At 49.1% G+C, this 16,010-nt stretch overlaps 1 protein-coding gene across 2 annotated transcripts in view; it reads left to right on the top strand.

The window, feature by feature from the left end:
• Positions 1-590: 590 nt before the first annotated feature.
• TCF7L1 (transcription factor 7 like 1) overlaps positions 591-16,010 on the top strand; it is a 202,876-nt gene continuing 187,456 nt past the window's right edge. The window contains exons 1-3 of one of the 2 annotated variants that reach the window (XM_061432696.1): positions 591-1,738; positions 1,821-1,884; positions 2,125-2,252. In XM_061432696.1, coding sequence (XP_061288680.1) covers positions 1,496-1,738; positions 1,821-1,884; positions 2,125-2,252 — 435 coding nt within the window. In that variant the 5' untranslated portion in view covers positions 591-1,495. The remainder of the gene's footprint in view (positions 1,739-1,820; positions 1,885-2,124; positions 2,253-16,010) is intronic. The other variant, XM_061432697.1, reaches the window with a different exon arrangement.

Genomic DNA, 16,010 nt, shown 5'->3' with positions numbered 1-16,010 from the left:
GTCTGGGAAATCCCACGGACAGAGGAACCTACTGTCCTTGGGGTAGCAAAGAGTGGGACAGGATTGAGCGATTAAACACACATACACACAAACACACACACACAGCTGCTTGGAACTTTCTTGTATCTGTGACTTTGACCATATGCGTACACGTCGCTGGAGAAAACGCCTCTCAGTCGTCTTTAAAATTGTTTTAAGTATTCCCATTTTGCCTTTTATAACAGATGCTCTCACCAATAGTTCCCTACTGCGGAAGACACAAGATTCACTTTTTCAAACTTTGCCGAACTGGGTAGAGAGACGATACTTGAATGTTATCACAGGAGGCATCTGGCATTTCTTTAGTATGAGGCCGGCTGGGCATTTTTCATACGATCACTGGCTCCCAAGGCAGCTTCGTGAACGCTTCAGATATCAAGGGGTCATTTTCCTTCGCAACGTATCAAATCCGAAGTCTTTCTGAACCCAGCCCCGCGAGTTACTCGATTAAGCACCCGGTCCGGAACTATGGGGCGAAGGTGATTTGGGGATTTGTGCCTGGGTGACTCTGGACACCTGAACAAAGTTGAAAACCTGAACTGGGGCGTGGAGGGCGGGGGCGCGTTGGAACCCCACAGGAAAGACAGGAGCGGGAGGCCGCCGGGCATATTCTGGGGTGCCGTACGTTTCTCTAATCCTCTGCCCTAGGCAGGCGAGGGCGATCAAGCCGGGAGGGATCCAGCGCTTAGAGGACTCCAGGCACCGAAGGTCCCGGCGCGTCTGCGGGTCCGAAGCTTTCCCGCAGGGGGCAGTGCCGCCCGCTAGCGCGCGGATCCGGTGGGAGGGGGTGTGGAGCTGCTGCGGAGTTCTGGGGGTTCTCGCGAAGAAAGTTCGGGGATGCCTAGGGGTGGGGGCGGAACCCGAGCGGTCCGTCCAGAGCCGGGCGGGGGGCAGGCCCGCGGGGGTGCGGGATGGGACTCGGGGAAGGGGTTCGGGTGAGTCTGGGGGCCAGGCCGTGCGCGCACTGCGGGGAGGCACAGCCCGGGAAGGTGTGAGCGAGCGGCGTGCGAGTGTGAGGGCGAGTGTGTGCGCGCCGGGGCTCTCCGCGTTCCGCCAGGCGCCCGGGTGTCAGCTTGCAGCCGGGGCTCCTCCCTCCGGCCCCCCTGCCCCGCGCGCCGGTCCCTCCTTCCTTCCCCGCTCGCCCCTCCCCGGCGGGCCAGGCGCTGGGACGCCCCGGCGGAGCAGGCGGCAGCGGCAGCAGCGAGTTAGGGAGCCCCGGGCTCCGCGCTGCCCTAGGGGCCCGAGCCGAGCCGCCCCCGCTCCCGTCCGGTCGCGCCGGCCCCGCTTCCCTCCGGGCCACGCCCTGTCAAAACTTTGTTGCTGCGGCCGCCGGGGCGGCGAGCGGAGCAGGCCGGCGAACGGCAGGGAGGGAGGGAGGGAGGGGCGGGCGCCGGGCCGGGCCGGGCGCGGGCGGCGAGGGGCTCGGAGAGCGGCGGCCCCGGCCCGCGGCCCCACCATGCCCCAGCTCGGCGGCGGCGGCGGCGGCGGCTCGGGAGGCGGCAGCGGCGGCTCGGGCGCCGGGGCAGCCGGCGGAGGGGACGACCTCGGGGCCAACGACGAGCTGATCCCCTTCCAGGACGAGGGAGGCGAGGAGCAGGAGCCGAGCAGCGACAGCGCGTCAGCGCAGCGGGACCTGGACGAAGTCAAGTCGTCCCTGGTCAACGAGTCGGAGAACCAGAGCAGCAGCTCGGACTCGGAGGTGAGCAAGCCCCCGCGGCCGACCCCGAGGACCCCGGCCCGGCGCCCGCTCACCCGCCCTCGCCTTTGTGTCTCCTTCGCAGGCGGAGAGGCGCCCGCAGCCCGCCCGGGACGCTTTCCAGAAGCCACGGGACTATTTCGCCGAAGGTACGTGCGGGTCCGGGCTGTCCCCCGCTCCCGGCCCCGCAGCGCTCGGCGCCTCGGCTCGGGTCGCCCTCGGTCCCCCTCGCCCCGGTGGCCGTGCCCCTGTTCTTCGCCCCCGTCGGCCTTAGCCGTCCTGGGGCGCGCGTGGGGGGCGCTCGGATTCCCGGTCCCCACCCCGGGACCCCTTACCGAGGCGCTGTCCCGAGGGCCCCGGCCTTACCCCCGCCTTGGTTTTACCGGCAGTGAGAAGGCCCCAGGACGGCGCGTTCTTTAAGGGGCCCCCCTACCCTGGCTACCCGTTCCTGATGATCCCGGACCTGAGCAGCCCGTACCTCCCCAACGGACCCCTGTCTCCCGGAGGAGCGCGCACGGTGAGTGTTCGTCCCGCCGCGCCCGGGCGCGCGGGCGGTAGGGGCTCGAGAGATGCGCCCCCGGGCTCGGCGACGGGGTGGGGGATGGGGCCGTCCCGGGAGGATCCCGGGCAGAACTTGCTTACGGAGTTGAACCACTCCGGCAGTCGAGGGTTAGGCTGCGCTGGGAGTGCCTGGAACATTCCCTTACATTCTCCCCTTTGGCTGGGGAGCCGCTTCGGGGTCCACTTCTGGCGTTCTCCTTGGTGTCCAGAATTCTTTGCTCGCGCTAGAGAAAAACTTGGATTTGTGCCGGTTGGGCGGGAGTGTGTGTTGAGCGGGGCGTGGAGGGGGGAGGTGGTCTTGCTTTCTTCCTGGAAATCGGTCCGCTTTCTCTGGCAGTTGGGCAGTGGGGCCAGGGGAGGTGGGTTGGCGACGCTGCCCCGCGACTCCAGCTTCTCCGGGCGGCTAGAAGTCGGTTCCTAAGAAACCCAGTATTCGTGGCGGGTTATTCACACACACACATACACACACCCCCTCCCCACCCCCATCCCTCGCGCTGGGGCCTCAACTTTTCTGTAGAGCTTGGGATTTTAAACTCGCCGAGATGATTTCGAGGGCGAATCGAGGCATTCTTCAAGTTGAGGAACTTGGCTTTTTCCCCCTTTGTTGCCGGCTTTTCTCATTTAAAGCGAGCGCTGCGACACTTTAAACCTGTTAATGGGCGCGCTTTGTGTGCTGCGCGCTGGCATTTAAAGCGGTGATTAAGCAAATTGACCGGGCCCCAGACGACGTGCAAATGAGGGCGGATTCCTTCGCCCCCTCCCAGGCTCTAACTCCCGCCCCCCGCGTCGCGAGGGCTGCAGCCCCTTGGGCTGGCCGGGTTTTGTGTGTGTGCCCTGAGCTGCCACCCGACCCGAGGGCCTCCAGCCCAGGTGCTAGGTCCGCTGGCAGATCTTAGGTGAACGCCTACCTACTGCGTGCCAGGCTCTTGCGCGCTGCTTGGGCGCCTCGCACAGCACAGTGGTTCTCTTTGCTTACTGCCCAGTTTCCCAGCGCCTGCCAGTTCGTGCTTGATTCGGGGTGGGAGGTGTTTGGCTCCTTAAGACTGGCCGGACAAACTCACTTTATGCTCAAGCTGTCCTTCAATGACGATCACAATTAAAGGGCTGCCTGGGAAACGCTGGTGCTGAATGGACCGTCCCTGCTGTCATGGTCCACCGGTCCATGGAGAGCGGAGACGTGTGCGGAGGTTCAGAGGGGTCGCTTGGCAGGCCCCTGGGGCGTGAAAGTGGAGGCTGAGGATTCTGACCAACCGAAAGCGGAGTGGGGCCACACAGCTTCCCCTTTAAAGCAGGGAAGACCCTGCAGCCTTGGCCCTGCCTTGGATCATCCTGGGACCTCCCAAATACAAGTCCCGACTATGAGCTGAAACGGGGCATCTGGCTGTTGCTTTTTCTCATTCATATAAAAAGAAAGGTGTGAGTAAAAGTTGAGTGAAACAAGCCTTTGTTTAGGTTTTCACATATTCTCGTCGGTGTCCGCAGATGTAATTCAGTTCTGAAGGTTTTAGTAGGGTTTCTGTAACTGTGTATGAGGTCACACTACTGCAGTCCCTTTTCTTGCTTTTACCTTTAGATGTCTGGGAAAAGGAGTTTGGCATTTCTGTGACTCAGCACCGATCCAGATTCATGTCCTGATGTAGATAGAGTCACCAGAAATGTTCCACATATCACTGGTTATTTGACTGGATCTGGCTCTTTCTTCCCCCTTTCTCACTGCATGCTAAGTAGCTTCATTCGTGTCTGACTCTTTGCCATGGACTGTAGCCCGTCAGGCTCCTCTGTCCGTGGGATTCTCCAGGCAGGAATACTGGAGTGGGTTTCTGGTGACAGAATGGTGACAGCTCCCTGTCTTCCTATGCTGCTCGTCCCCTCCCCCCAAGAGCCCAAGTGGGACAGACTTTGTTTGTGTCAGTCCCCTCCTTCCTGCTACCATCTTTTACCACTCTTCTTTCTTTTCACTGTCTTAGGTCTTTTACTAAGAGCTCCCAAAGGCTGCATCCTTTTGGTCCTGGGGCTTTCTGATTACCTGCATGGTCTGTATCCAGACCTGCATGGGACTTTTGGAGTCCTTGGCGGAAGCTGAACTTTCCCCTCTGCATGCTTTTGACTTTTCCTGCTCGTCCCTTCAGCTGTTCTTGCCTGAGCCCATGTTGCCATCCTGCTTTTTCAGCCTCCAGGAACACTCACCCTCTCCCTGTTACCCTTCATAAGAGACTTGGTATGTCTCATCTCACTCTTCTGTTTCTATCTTGCCTCCCCAGTGAACTGCCCTTTCAGAAGTAAGTTCAATGCCTCCATCAATTCTGTGCCCCTTATGTGTCTGTCATTGGGCTTTGACCTGCCTGGTTACAGAGTTCATTGAAGTTTCCTGCATTTATATCAGCTCAGTAGAACCTGCTAATTTGATTCTATCAGTGACTGTTAGTAAAGCACTTGATTGTCTGGACTCTAAGATTGAGATGATGTTTTTCTGCTGAATGATTATATTAATGAAATTAATGTGATTCTAACTGTAGGCAAACTATAGGTGCAGACACAGTGGCCCTCTGTGGGGATCCCCGCCTGGTAAAATGTTTTAGGTGGATATTGGGAGGAAAGAAGGGGGAGGCAGGTGGCTGAAGGGTAAGGGGAGTGGTGCCTGGAATGTATGACCTGTTCTCTGGTTTAGCAGCCTTGGTCTTTTTTGGTTTCACCTCCAAGTTTCACAACCCTGGCCTGGCTGCTCTAAGGTCTATAAGTGGTATAAAACCAGGCGACCTCAGTTCTCTTCTGCTTGGAAATACCAAACCAGAGGCAAAAATGAGATTTGGCTGGAGTGTTTTCAGGGTATTAATTGACCCTAGGAATAGCAAATAGCAGGGCTGCAGCACCCTCACCCACTGGCAAAATTCCTTCTGGGACAACTGGGGGCCAGCCAGTCCTCCAGTCTGGCTGTCTCCTCCCCACGCGCTGTTACCTTTGCCCTCCACTCCGGCTTGGCTGGGAAGTGGCCTCTTCCTGAGCCTCTTTAGAGAAGAGGTCCCCTTAACCTGGGGCGTGTGCCAAGCCTCTGAGCCATGATTCATTCTCCTCTGGAACCCCGGGGGACCCTGTGGCCTGTGAAGAGAGGACTAACTGCCGCAAACCACCTTTCACTCCTTCCAAGAGTCACCCAAAATTATACATTCATTCATGAAAAGACTTCACCAGTTTACTAAACCACCTCGGTGCTGTTGACTAGAATTTTGTTAGGAAAATGTAAGTCAACACAGAAGAAAGCAGATGTCAAAAATAGTCTGACAAGTCAGAACCAAAGAGAAAACGCGGAGGGTGGTTCAGTGAGTGAGCGGAGTGTGGTTCAGTGAGCAAGCTACAAAGTGATAGGAGTTATGAGTGTGACCGTAGTGTAAGTGCTAATGACATTTGGGAAAACAACGGTTGCAGGTAGAATCGCTGAGGAAATGGATAGTTTGGGGTCCTATTTATAAATTTTAGAACTACTGTTGTACAGCTCAAGCTCCAAGTTATTCATACATATTCATATAGGCCATCACAACTCAAATTTCTGTATGCAATCCCTCTGTCTTCTAAACGTGGGCCCATTTTTTAAGTCCTTTGCATCCCATGGGCAGTCTTGCTGATATCTGATACAGAGGAACCGAAGCAGAAATCTTTGTGTATGTATACTTAAGTTTTCTGGGGTTTTTTTGGAGTTGTATGTAAAAGCCCAGTCAAACTTTTTCTTTTGGAAGATCAGTGTAAAAGATCAGTATAAACATGCTGCTTTTGGGAAAGTTCTTTTAAGCCATTTCATCTAAATATAACTTCTGTTCCATTTTTTTCTAAATATAACTCAGGGTTTAATGAGGACTTTTCACATGGAATGAGCATTTACGAGGGCCCTGTCTGTGTTGCTGAAGTTTTGGCACTTAGATTGCTGGGGTGACAGTTGGTGACAGACTCTGTGGAGGGACTCAGACCTTGTCAGTCCCTTTTCTTTGACTGGGTGGATCCGACAGGCAATACCTGCTTGCTCTGTTATAATTTTGGAAAGTTTTAGGTTGGTTTCATTCTTCATTGATCTCACTTCTAGGGAATCTTGAGGAGAAAGTAGGTTAGTGTGTACACACACACACTACGACGCAAAGTGTCCCAGGCTTTACAGTGATGTGCAGAGTTACCCCAAAAACTGTGGCATAAAAAAGGAATTTAAATGATTATCCACTGGAAAATGCATTATGCAAAGATCCTACTTATATTCCAAGTTAGAGTCCATTTTTACTGGCTAAGCTGGGGAAATTCAGATTGGCATCCTTAAGATAAGGTTGTAACTCCTCGACTTCATCTGATATTTATTGAGGACTTATCATGGGCAATGACTAAGGGGCTGTGAGAGTTAGGATGAATTAGAACCAACTTTGCCCTGAAGGACTTAAAAAGTGAGTTAGGAAGAAGTAATGTTAGTACAGACCATTAGGAAGGTTCTTGTTAAGAGTCAAGATAGTTCAGAGGAAAATTTGAAGATTAAAAAGAGTAGAAAAATTGTTTTGGGCTGGCATGGTCAAGGAAAGCAGGTAAAGGAAATTGTTTTAAATTGGTCCCTGTCACTCACCATTCTTTAGTTCAAAGTAGTTCTTGTTGAGGGACTTCCCTGGTAATCCAGTGGTTAAGACTTCACCGTCCAGTGCAGAGGTCATGGGTTTGATCCCTGGTTAGGAAGCTAAGATCCCATATGCCTCCTGGCCAAAATACCCCAAAAGATAAAAACAAGCAATATTGTAACAAAGTAATTCTTGTTGATAATAAAAAACTTAAAAGTAGTAAGGTGGTTAGAATGAAAAGTGGAAGTTCTGCACCCATGTCTTGAGGTAGAAGACAGCACAGGGAGAGCACAGGCATGGAGGAAGGGAAAGGTCAGGGCCATTTGGGCAATGCAAGTTCTTCCATTGGTCTGGAAAGATAAAGGGTCAGACCTTGAAAGCCAGTGAAGGAATCTGGTCTTCTTTAAGAGGCAGCAGAGAACCATTCAACGAAGAAGGAAATGGCAACCAACTCCAGTACTCTTGCCTGGAAAATCCCATGGACGGAGGAGCCTGGTAGGCTGCCGTCTATGGGGTCGCACAGAGTCGGACACGACTGAAGCGACTTAGCAGCAGCAGCAGCAGAGAACCATCCAAAGTTCTGCTGGGAGGCAGTGTGACTTGTACTTGTGCTTAGAAGGATAATAGTGATCGTGGGGAGAGGACCTGGAAGGAGCTAGAATGCTTGGGACACTCAGGGGAGTCCAGGGGTGAGGTGAAAGGGGCTTAGAATATTTGAATGGGAAGGAAGGGTAGGATGTGGGAGACTGGCATGGTTGCTTGAATTTGTGCTTGGAGAGATGGTAGATGGAAGGATGGAAAGGAGGGAGGGAGGAAGGGAGAAAGGGAGGGAGGGAGAGGGTGGCTGATGTCACAGGTAATTGCTAATGTCTGAGCCTGGATGACCTGGGGGGTGACTTGGAGCAGGTGGGGCCCTGCTCTGCCATCTTTGCCTCCCCAGTGCTGGACGGATGCTTATCGTGAACTGTTTGAGCAATGAAGGCCCACACGAGTTTATCAGAGGCTCTCACTTGGAGGAACTGCTTAGTCTCATTGGCGGCGCCTTGAGTTTGAGGGGATAGTAAGGGAATAGTTGAAACTGAAGCAATAGGATGATGCAAGGAGCGGGAGAAGAAAGGAAGGGGAATATCAGAGCAGAGAAGTCACTGAGGGAGAATGGAAAGGAGCGCTTGCCAAGAAGGGAGGAGAACTTAGGTGCTGTGATGGCACAGAAGCTGGAGGGCAGAGAGTGGAGGGGTGTGTCCTCAGGGTCAGATGCCACAGAGAGAGGCGATGAGAGGACTGAGAAGTCAAAAGGAGCTTTAGGAAGTCACTAATGGGGAGGTAACTGGTGTCCACAGAGAGCAGTATTCAGGCGTGTGGTGATGAGAACGGTAGGTAGGGGACTTCCAGGGTCCAGTGGTTAAGAATCCGCCTGCCGATGCAAGGGACATGGGTTCGATCCCTAGTCCAGGAGAGATTCCACATACCAAGGAACAACTAAGCCCGTTGTGCCGCAGCTACTGAAGCCCATACACCTAGAGCCTGTGCTGCACAGCAAGAGAGGCAACTGCCATGAGAAGCCTGTGCACCGCAACTGGAGAGTAGCCCCGCTTGGTGAAACTAGAGAAAGCCCAAGTGCAGCAAGGAAGACCCAGCGCAGCCAAAAATAGAGAAGTTAAAAAAAAAAAAAAAAAGGTCGGTAGTCAGGGATAGATACTAGCTTCAGGCTTCTCAGTCAGGTGTCCAGGTGCTGTCACCAGGACTGGTCCTGCGATGTAGCCATCGCTCATTCCTCAGCCAGAACCCACACCAGACTCTATACACACACACACACACACACACACACACACACACACACGAGCAGCCTTCTACCCTATACATTTTACTTCCGGTCTACCATAACCTGGATGGTGTTGGAAAACCAGACCCTGGACAGATGCGAGGGGAAGAGCTGCAGGCTGTGGAGAATCCTTGCAGGATGCTGGAGGGGGAACTTGTTTGTACAGGGCAGGGTGGAGGGTGAATGGAGAGAAGAGGAGGAAAAGATGAGACTGAGAACTTTGAGAAGAAGGCAGTCTTCTTCCCTCATAGATGGAGGCTGCTGTGCAGCCGCATCTACCAAACAGTAGGCGTTGTCCTCATGACTTGGCAGGCGAGCCCAAGAGTTGAAGAGGATGTAGAAAAATGCAGAGGTAGAGTTGCAAAAATTGAGGACGGAGTGCATTGGTTGGCTAGATGGCTTTGAGATTCTCAGAAAAACCAAGGGCAGGTTGGCTGGGGTTTTTGTTGGCAGTAGGCAAACCACAGGCCCTTTCTCTGTACCCAGTTATAAAGCCAAACTTGTTGGGAACCTTTTAGCTACATGTTAATAATGAAATGTTTGTGCATTGATTGAAAGATATGACACACACTTGGGTAATTTTTCCTTTTTTTATTGTCTGGAGCTGGCTGACTTTGATGGGGGATAGAGGTGGGGGACCAAAACCCAACTCATTTGCAGTCAGGGCCAGATGTTGGGACGTGATAAGTAATTGGGGATGGGAAAGGACTGACCGCATAAAAGCTTGTAGAAAATTGCCCCATGTTGGCTAATCTAATAATGTATTTTTAGAGGAGGTTTTTATATGTTCCATGTTTTATTGTCTTCTCCCAAACTGGATTGGATTAAGGGAGCAATGAAATAATTGCAGTTTCCAAAACCTTGGCATTTGGGAATGAGGGAACATGGGGAAGGTAAAGGGGGCTTGCCTTTTCCTCTGTACTCTGTGTGCTGCCCAGGGAACATCTCTGGGGTACTGGGCAACTTCTTTCTGACATGCTCTGAGTTTTCCCTCAATTTTTCAGGCACCTTTAAGGTTCTAAAGGCTTTAGGTTCAGAGTCCTAAACCTTTTCTTTTCATTATGCGTATTGTTCAGTCACTAAGTCATGTCTGACTCTTTGTGACCCTATGGACTACAGCACACCAGGCTTTCCTGTCCTCCACTGTCTCTCCGAGTTTGTTCAGACTCATGTCCATTGAGTCAGTGATGCCATCCAACCATCTCATCCTCTGTGATCGCCTTCTGCCTTCAATCTTCCCCAGCATCAGGGTCTTTTCCAATGAGTCAGTTCTTCGCATCAGGTAGCCAAAGTATTGGTGCTTTAGCTTCAGCATCAGTCCTTCCAATGAATATTCAGGGTTGATTTCCTTTAGGATTGACTGGTTTGATCTTGTATAGCCTACAGATTTTCAGGGGGGAAAATGACCTTTTAGTTTAGAAATACACTTCAAAATTTGAAAATTGAATCATAAAAATGTTTCCCTGAATATGGCCCTTTTCATGAGTTTTTGTGGAAGAAGTAAGGGATGAGACCCAGTCACCTGGAGTCCTCAGGACAGGAAATGAAGTCACAGGCACACTTTCAAACCATGCTAGCAGTTTAGAAATCTATTGACAGTGAAAGTTGCTCTGACTTTTTGCAGCCCCATGGATTATACAGTCCATGGAATTCTGTAGGCCAGAATACTGGAATGGGTAGCTGGTCCCTTCTCCAGGGGATCTTCCCAATCCAGGGATTGAACTGGTGTCTCCTGCATTGCAGGTGGATTCTTTACCAACTGAGCTTCCAGGGAAACCCCTTAGAAATCTATTGGGTTGGCCAAAAAAATCGTTTGGGTTTTTCTGTAATATCATACAGAAAAAGCCAAACAAACTTTTTGGTCAACCCAGTGTTTCATTCAAAAGGAGGAACAAAGCTCCAAGTTTTCATCTCAGTTGAAGAAAATAAATATAAAATAAGTGTAAACAAAAAATTCAGAGAAGAAATGTTGAATGTCTACTAAATTTATGAATAGTTAAAAACAATCACCATTTTTTGGCCACCATATTAACAAAGGTTTTGTCTTACTAAGGCTGTTAAATGGCAAATGTGTGGTGAAGTGGGTGTTCTTAGTTGCTGTTCTTGAAGGCTGTTGACAGCCCACCCACCAGGAAAGCACTTGGCAACGGTTGCTAAAACTTGAGCACTTGTCACTGCTTCTGACCTGCTAAGAAATAAATACTTGCTATTGCCATTTTGCTGCTGGGCAGACAGACTTGTAGAGGTCAAGTATCTTGGTAAGGTCACACAACTGGTCATTGACAGCACAAAGATTTGAAATTGGTTGTGAGTGCAAAGTCTGGGTCTTCCCATTCCACCCTTGGACTTTCTACGCATGCCTGATGCCACTAGCTCCTCCTCCTCTTGGAAGAAGGGCAGGTGACCTTTGTCTCTCTGTTCAGGAATCTGTGAGTTATCAGTTTGAGTGGAGGGCGGGTAGGTTTTTCCAACTTGGACCTGAGAAGGTAGCTTCCCAAATAAATAGTTGTATAAGTGAGTGAGCAGCTGTGGTTCAAATTCTTCCTCTAGTACTGTCTATGCTCCACAGGTGTTAAGCAACCTTTAGAGGGCAACCCCAGGAGCTTCACTAGCTTGTTACCTTCAGAGAAAACAGTGGTTATCTGCTAACATAGACATGAACTTTTCTGAACAGGGTTGAGGGACTGTCTTTCCTAGGGAGGCTTGAAAGAATACACAAGTGTGTCTTGCGAGGAACGAGGCAGGAGGAACAGGCTGGCTCCTACCCCTGCGATTTGGATTACAACATAGTTTGGTTAACAAACCGAGCTCTGGTGAACCGAGTATGCAAATATTATCTTCTTATTGTACATTTTGTAAAATATTTTATAAATTGGTTGCTTTTAGACAAGCTCTTTAGAAATTAAAAATCCCCCCCAATCATTTGTAATTCTTGGAGTAAATTGACTGTGAAAGAAGTAAATGCTAAATATTTACACAGAGATTTGCAGACAATGTGTTAGTCCCCATCACCACCCCTTTTCTGTGTGTGTGTGTGTGTGTGTGTGTGTGTGCGCACGCATGTGTAAGATGGTTTAAAATTAGGAATCAGGTAATCTGATACATTTTCATTCGCTTCCCAAATTTACCTTCTAGGCAGTCTCTTTCTGAAAACAATAGCATGGTGGAAAGAGTAATAAGGGGCTTCCAGGAGTTGCAAAGAGTCGGACATGACTGAGCACTAACTGCAGAAGTATGGTTAATAGAAGTTGGGGAGGCTCCGGAAGTCCTAGCTATGCCTTCCTGGGAATTTGCATATTACAAGGCACCAATCAGTGAGGTAATTGTCTTATATACTTTGTAAAGTAAACAGGGCCGTTATTTGTAGGAATGTCTATAGAAAGTATGTTGTGTGGAAGAGCAGAGATGTAAATACGAGATAGTAACTGTGATTAAGAAATAGATGGATCTGATGATAAGGAAGAAAAACAAAAGAAATAGGAATGGCAGTATGAAAAGTTCAGTTTGGGATTGATGTGTACACACACTGATGTATTTAAAATAAATAACCAACAAGGGAGAGAAAAGGCAAAGAAAAGCTGATCAATTTATGAATCCAGATTTGTTGGCAGTAGTGATTTCTGATGTTTGGGACTATACTCTTCTCTGTAAATTCCAAAAAGGATATAACAGAGTCACTAGAATCAGATGGATTTATAACACATACCTTATAGGAGTGCACTGGGTGTTCCTCCCTGAGATTCTTGTGCAAGGACTCTGCTTAGGTACCCTGCAGCCCCCTCTGAGCCAGGAGGGACCATCCAGCTCTCCCAGTGATAAGCAGCACAAGCCCAGGGAGATGGTGGGCTTGCCCAAGATCAGACAATTATGAGCGATGAAAACAGAATGGGAGCTCAGCTGTATCCCCTGGAGTTTTACCCTCCCCCGACTCAGGGAGATCCACAGCAACTCTGGTGAAAAGCAATGCTATGGAGAAAATGCACCTCAAAATATTTCTTTGTTAAACTCGAGCACCTGACCCATAATGAATGATTCATAGACATGTGTTGAATGTTGACAGCATGAATATTTAAACCTCAATATTTTTAAAAAGCAGCCTGTAGGCACCTGTAGTGTTGCAAGGTGCTCTGTTATACCATTTACAACTGGTACCATGTCTGATGGTACAATCTCCGTTTTATCCACGAGGATGCTGAGACTGAGAGAGTAAGTAGAAGAGTCCAGAGTCATCTCTCCTGAAGGTTGTAAAGCCATCATTCCAGCCACAGTGCTGCTGTTTCCCCTCTACTGAAAGTGGACAGGCCAAATTAATGTAAAAATGCCATTTGGAGCAAGATACAAAGCAATGGTGTACAAGCGACAAAAGGAGTAACAAGCCAGGTCTCCACATTCATTCTTTTCAGTGGCATACCCAGCCCTTTAGGAGGACGAACTGTCATCTCTGTTTCTGCCTGGGGTACAGTCAGAGCCTTAATGGTTGGTGTCTTTATAGTTTCAGAAACGGTATTCACTGCGATCTTAATCTTTCTTTGCTTGTCTTTGCTGTGCAGCTCCACGTGATCTGCTTTTTTTCCCCTTCAGTTTCCCTTGTGTTTTGCTCTGACTTCTTGAGGAGGTAAACTTGGGTCCTTAGATACCGCAATATGCAGTATTGGTCTGTACATCTGGTGACTCAGGCTACTGCCTCCTGCCGCTCCTGACCAGCCCCTCTTGCTTGTACATGTGTCAGTATTTGTATGCAAATTAGAAACAGCCATTACTTATTAATCATATCATCTATTTAAACATTTCTAGGTGGGTTGCATAAAGGAGAGGTATAGTGGGAGTCTTAGGGATACGTGAGATGAAAACACATCATATTTAACTTACAGCATAAACGTTTCTGTTAATAAAATGCTTGTCAGGGATAGAGACATTGGTCTGAAGCTTTGAAGTGGGAAAGAGATCTTCACCCATGTGTTCCCAGGCCCTCCTAAGCAGTTAATACAGGAAGGAGTGGAGAGGGTAAGAGAGTCTAGAGTTAGCCAGAGTCCCTTAATAAGTGTTCCTTTCACCTTGCACTGAAAAGAGAGAGACCTGTGGAGAGAAGCCCGAGGATTGAAGGGTAGAAAAGCATACTCCAGTGACCGGCAGTGTATGTGGCTAAGGGGTCTGCGACTGGGGTTTGGCTGCAGTCACACCTTGGACCCTAGCCCGGCAATGGTCTGGCTCTGTGCCCCTGTGCCCCAGGGCCCTCTTAGGCAAAATAGGGATAGTGGTAGTATTTGAGAGTCACTGAATTAACAATTTGGCTGAATGGACCATGTTTTAAAACCAGGATTTGTTCAAGACTTAAATAGTAACATCATAGAATGAGTCTCTGGGATATAAGAAGAAATGTCAGTATTGTTACAATTTTATTAATATGTTTAGTGACCAAAAGTTTTAACTAATATTTTAATACATGGATATGTTCTTGCAGTATTGAAAAATATTTTTTAGGAAAGGATGAAATGGTATCATCAGGGGAGAACCAGAAATGCTTAAAGTAGTTAGTACATCAGCTTCAGTACTTAGTGCATGGTTTTGAAGTTTACATGGTTATCAGTTCCGTTTGAAAAGACTTACATATCACTTTCAAAGGCTTATGTGTTTGAGGACTTCCCTCGAAATCTGAAGTTAAAGCTTCCCCCCATTTCAGTGTAGGGGGTGTGGTTCAGGTCCTGGTTGGGGCCTATACCTTGTGGCCAAAAACCCAAAAAGTAAAATAGAAACAATATTGTAACAAATTAAGTCAAGACTTTAAAAATCAGATCAGATTAGTCGCTCAGTCGTGTCCGACTCTTTGCGACCCCATGAATCGCAGCACGCCAGGCCTCCCTGTCCATCACCAACTCCCGGAGTCCACTCAGACTCACATCCATCGAGTCAGTGATGCCATCCAGCCATCTCATCCTCTGTCATCCCCTTCTCCTCCTGCCCCCAATCCCTCCCAGCATCAGAGTCTTTTCCAATGAGTCAACTCTTCGCATGAGGTGGCCAAAGTACTGGAGTTTCAGCTTTAGCATCATTCCTTCCAAAGAAATCCCAGGGCTGATCTCCTTCAGAATGGACTGGTTGGATCTCCTTGCAGTCCAGGGAACTCTCCAGACTCTTCTCCAACACCACAGTTCAAAAGCATCAATTCTTCGGCGCTCAGCCTTCTTCACAGTCCAATTCTCACATCCATACATGACCACAGGAAAAACCATAGCCTTGACTCGACAAACCTTTGTTGGCAAAGTAATGTCTCTGCTTTTGAATATACTATCTAGGTTGGTCATAACTTTCCTTCCAAGGAGTAAGCGTCTTTTAATTTCATGGCTGCAGTCACCATCTGTAGTGATTTTGGAGCCCAGGAAAATAAAGTCTGACACTGTTTCCACTGTTTACCCATCTATTTCCCATGAAGTGGTGGGACCGGATGCCATGATCTTTGTTTTCTGAATGTTGAGCCTTAAGCCAACTTTTTCACTCTCCACTTTCACTTTCATCAAGAGGCTTTTGAGTTCCTCTTCACTTTCTGCCATAAGGGTGGTGTCATCTGCATATCTGAGGTTATTGATATTTCTCCCGGCAATCTTGATTCCAGCTTGTGTTTCTTCCAGTCCAGCATTTTTCATGATGTACTCTGCATAGAAGTTAAATAAACAGGGTGACAATATCCAGCCTTGACGAACTCCTTTTCCTATTTGGAACCAGTCTGTTGTTCCATGTCCAGTTCTAACTGTTGCTTCCTGACCTGCATACAAATTTCTCAAGAGGCAGATCAGGTGGTCTGGTATTCCCATCTCTTTCAGAATTTTCCACACTTTATTGTGATCTACACAGTCAAAGGCTTTGGCATAGTCCATAAAGCAGAAATAGATGTTTTTCTGGATCTCTCTTGCTTTTTCTATGATCCGGCGGATGTTGGCAATTTGATCTCTGGTTCCTCTGCCTTTTCTAAAACCAGCTTGAACATCAGGAAGTTCATGGTTCACATATTGCTGAAGCCTGGCTTGGAGAATTTTGAGCATTACTTTACTAGCATGTGAGATGAGTGCAATTGTGTGGTAGTTTGAGCATTCTTTGGCATTGCCTTTCTTTGGGATTGGAATGAAAACTGACCTTTTCCAGTCCTGTGGCCACTGCTGAGTTTTCCAAATTTGCTGGCATTTTGAGTGCAGCACTTTCACAGCATCATCTTTCAGGATTTGGAATAGCTCAACTGGAATTCCATCACCTCCACTAGCTTTGTTCGTAGTGATGCTTTCTAAGGCCCACTTGACTTCACATTCCAGGATGTCTGGCT

Source organism: Bos javanicus, chromosome 11 (assembly GCF_032452875.1).
Source record: "Bos javanicus breed banteng chromosome 11, ARS-OSU_banteng_1.0, whole genome shotgun sequence".
Classification (NCBI taxonomy): domain Eukaryota; kingdom Metazoa; phylum Chordata; class Mammalia; order Artiodactyla; family Bovidae; genus Bos; species Bos javanicus.
Note: the sequence above shows the minus strand (reverse complement) of the source record. Positions and strands in the feature narration are given on the sequence as shown.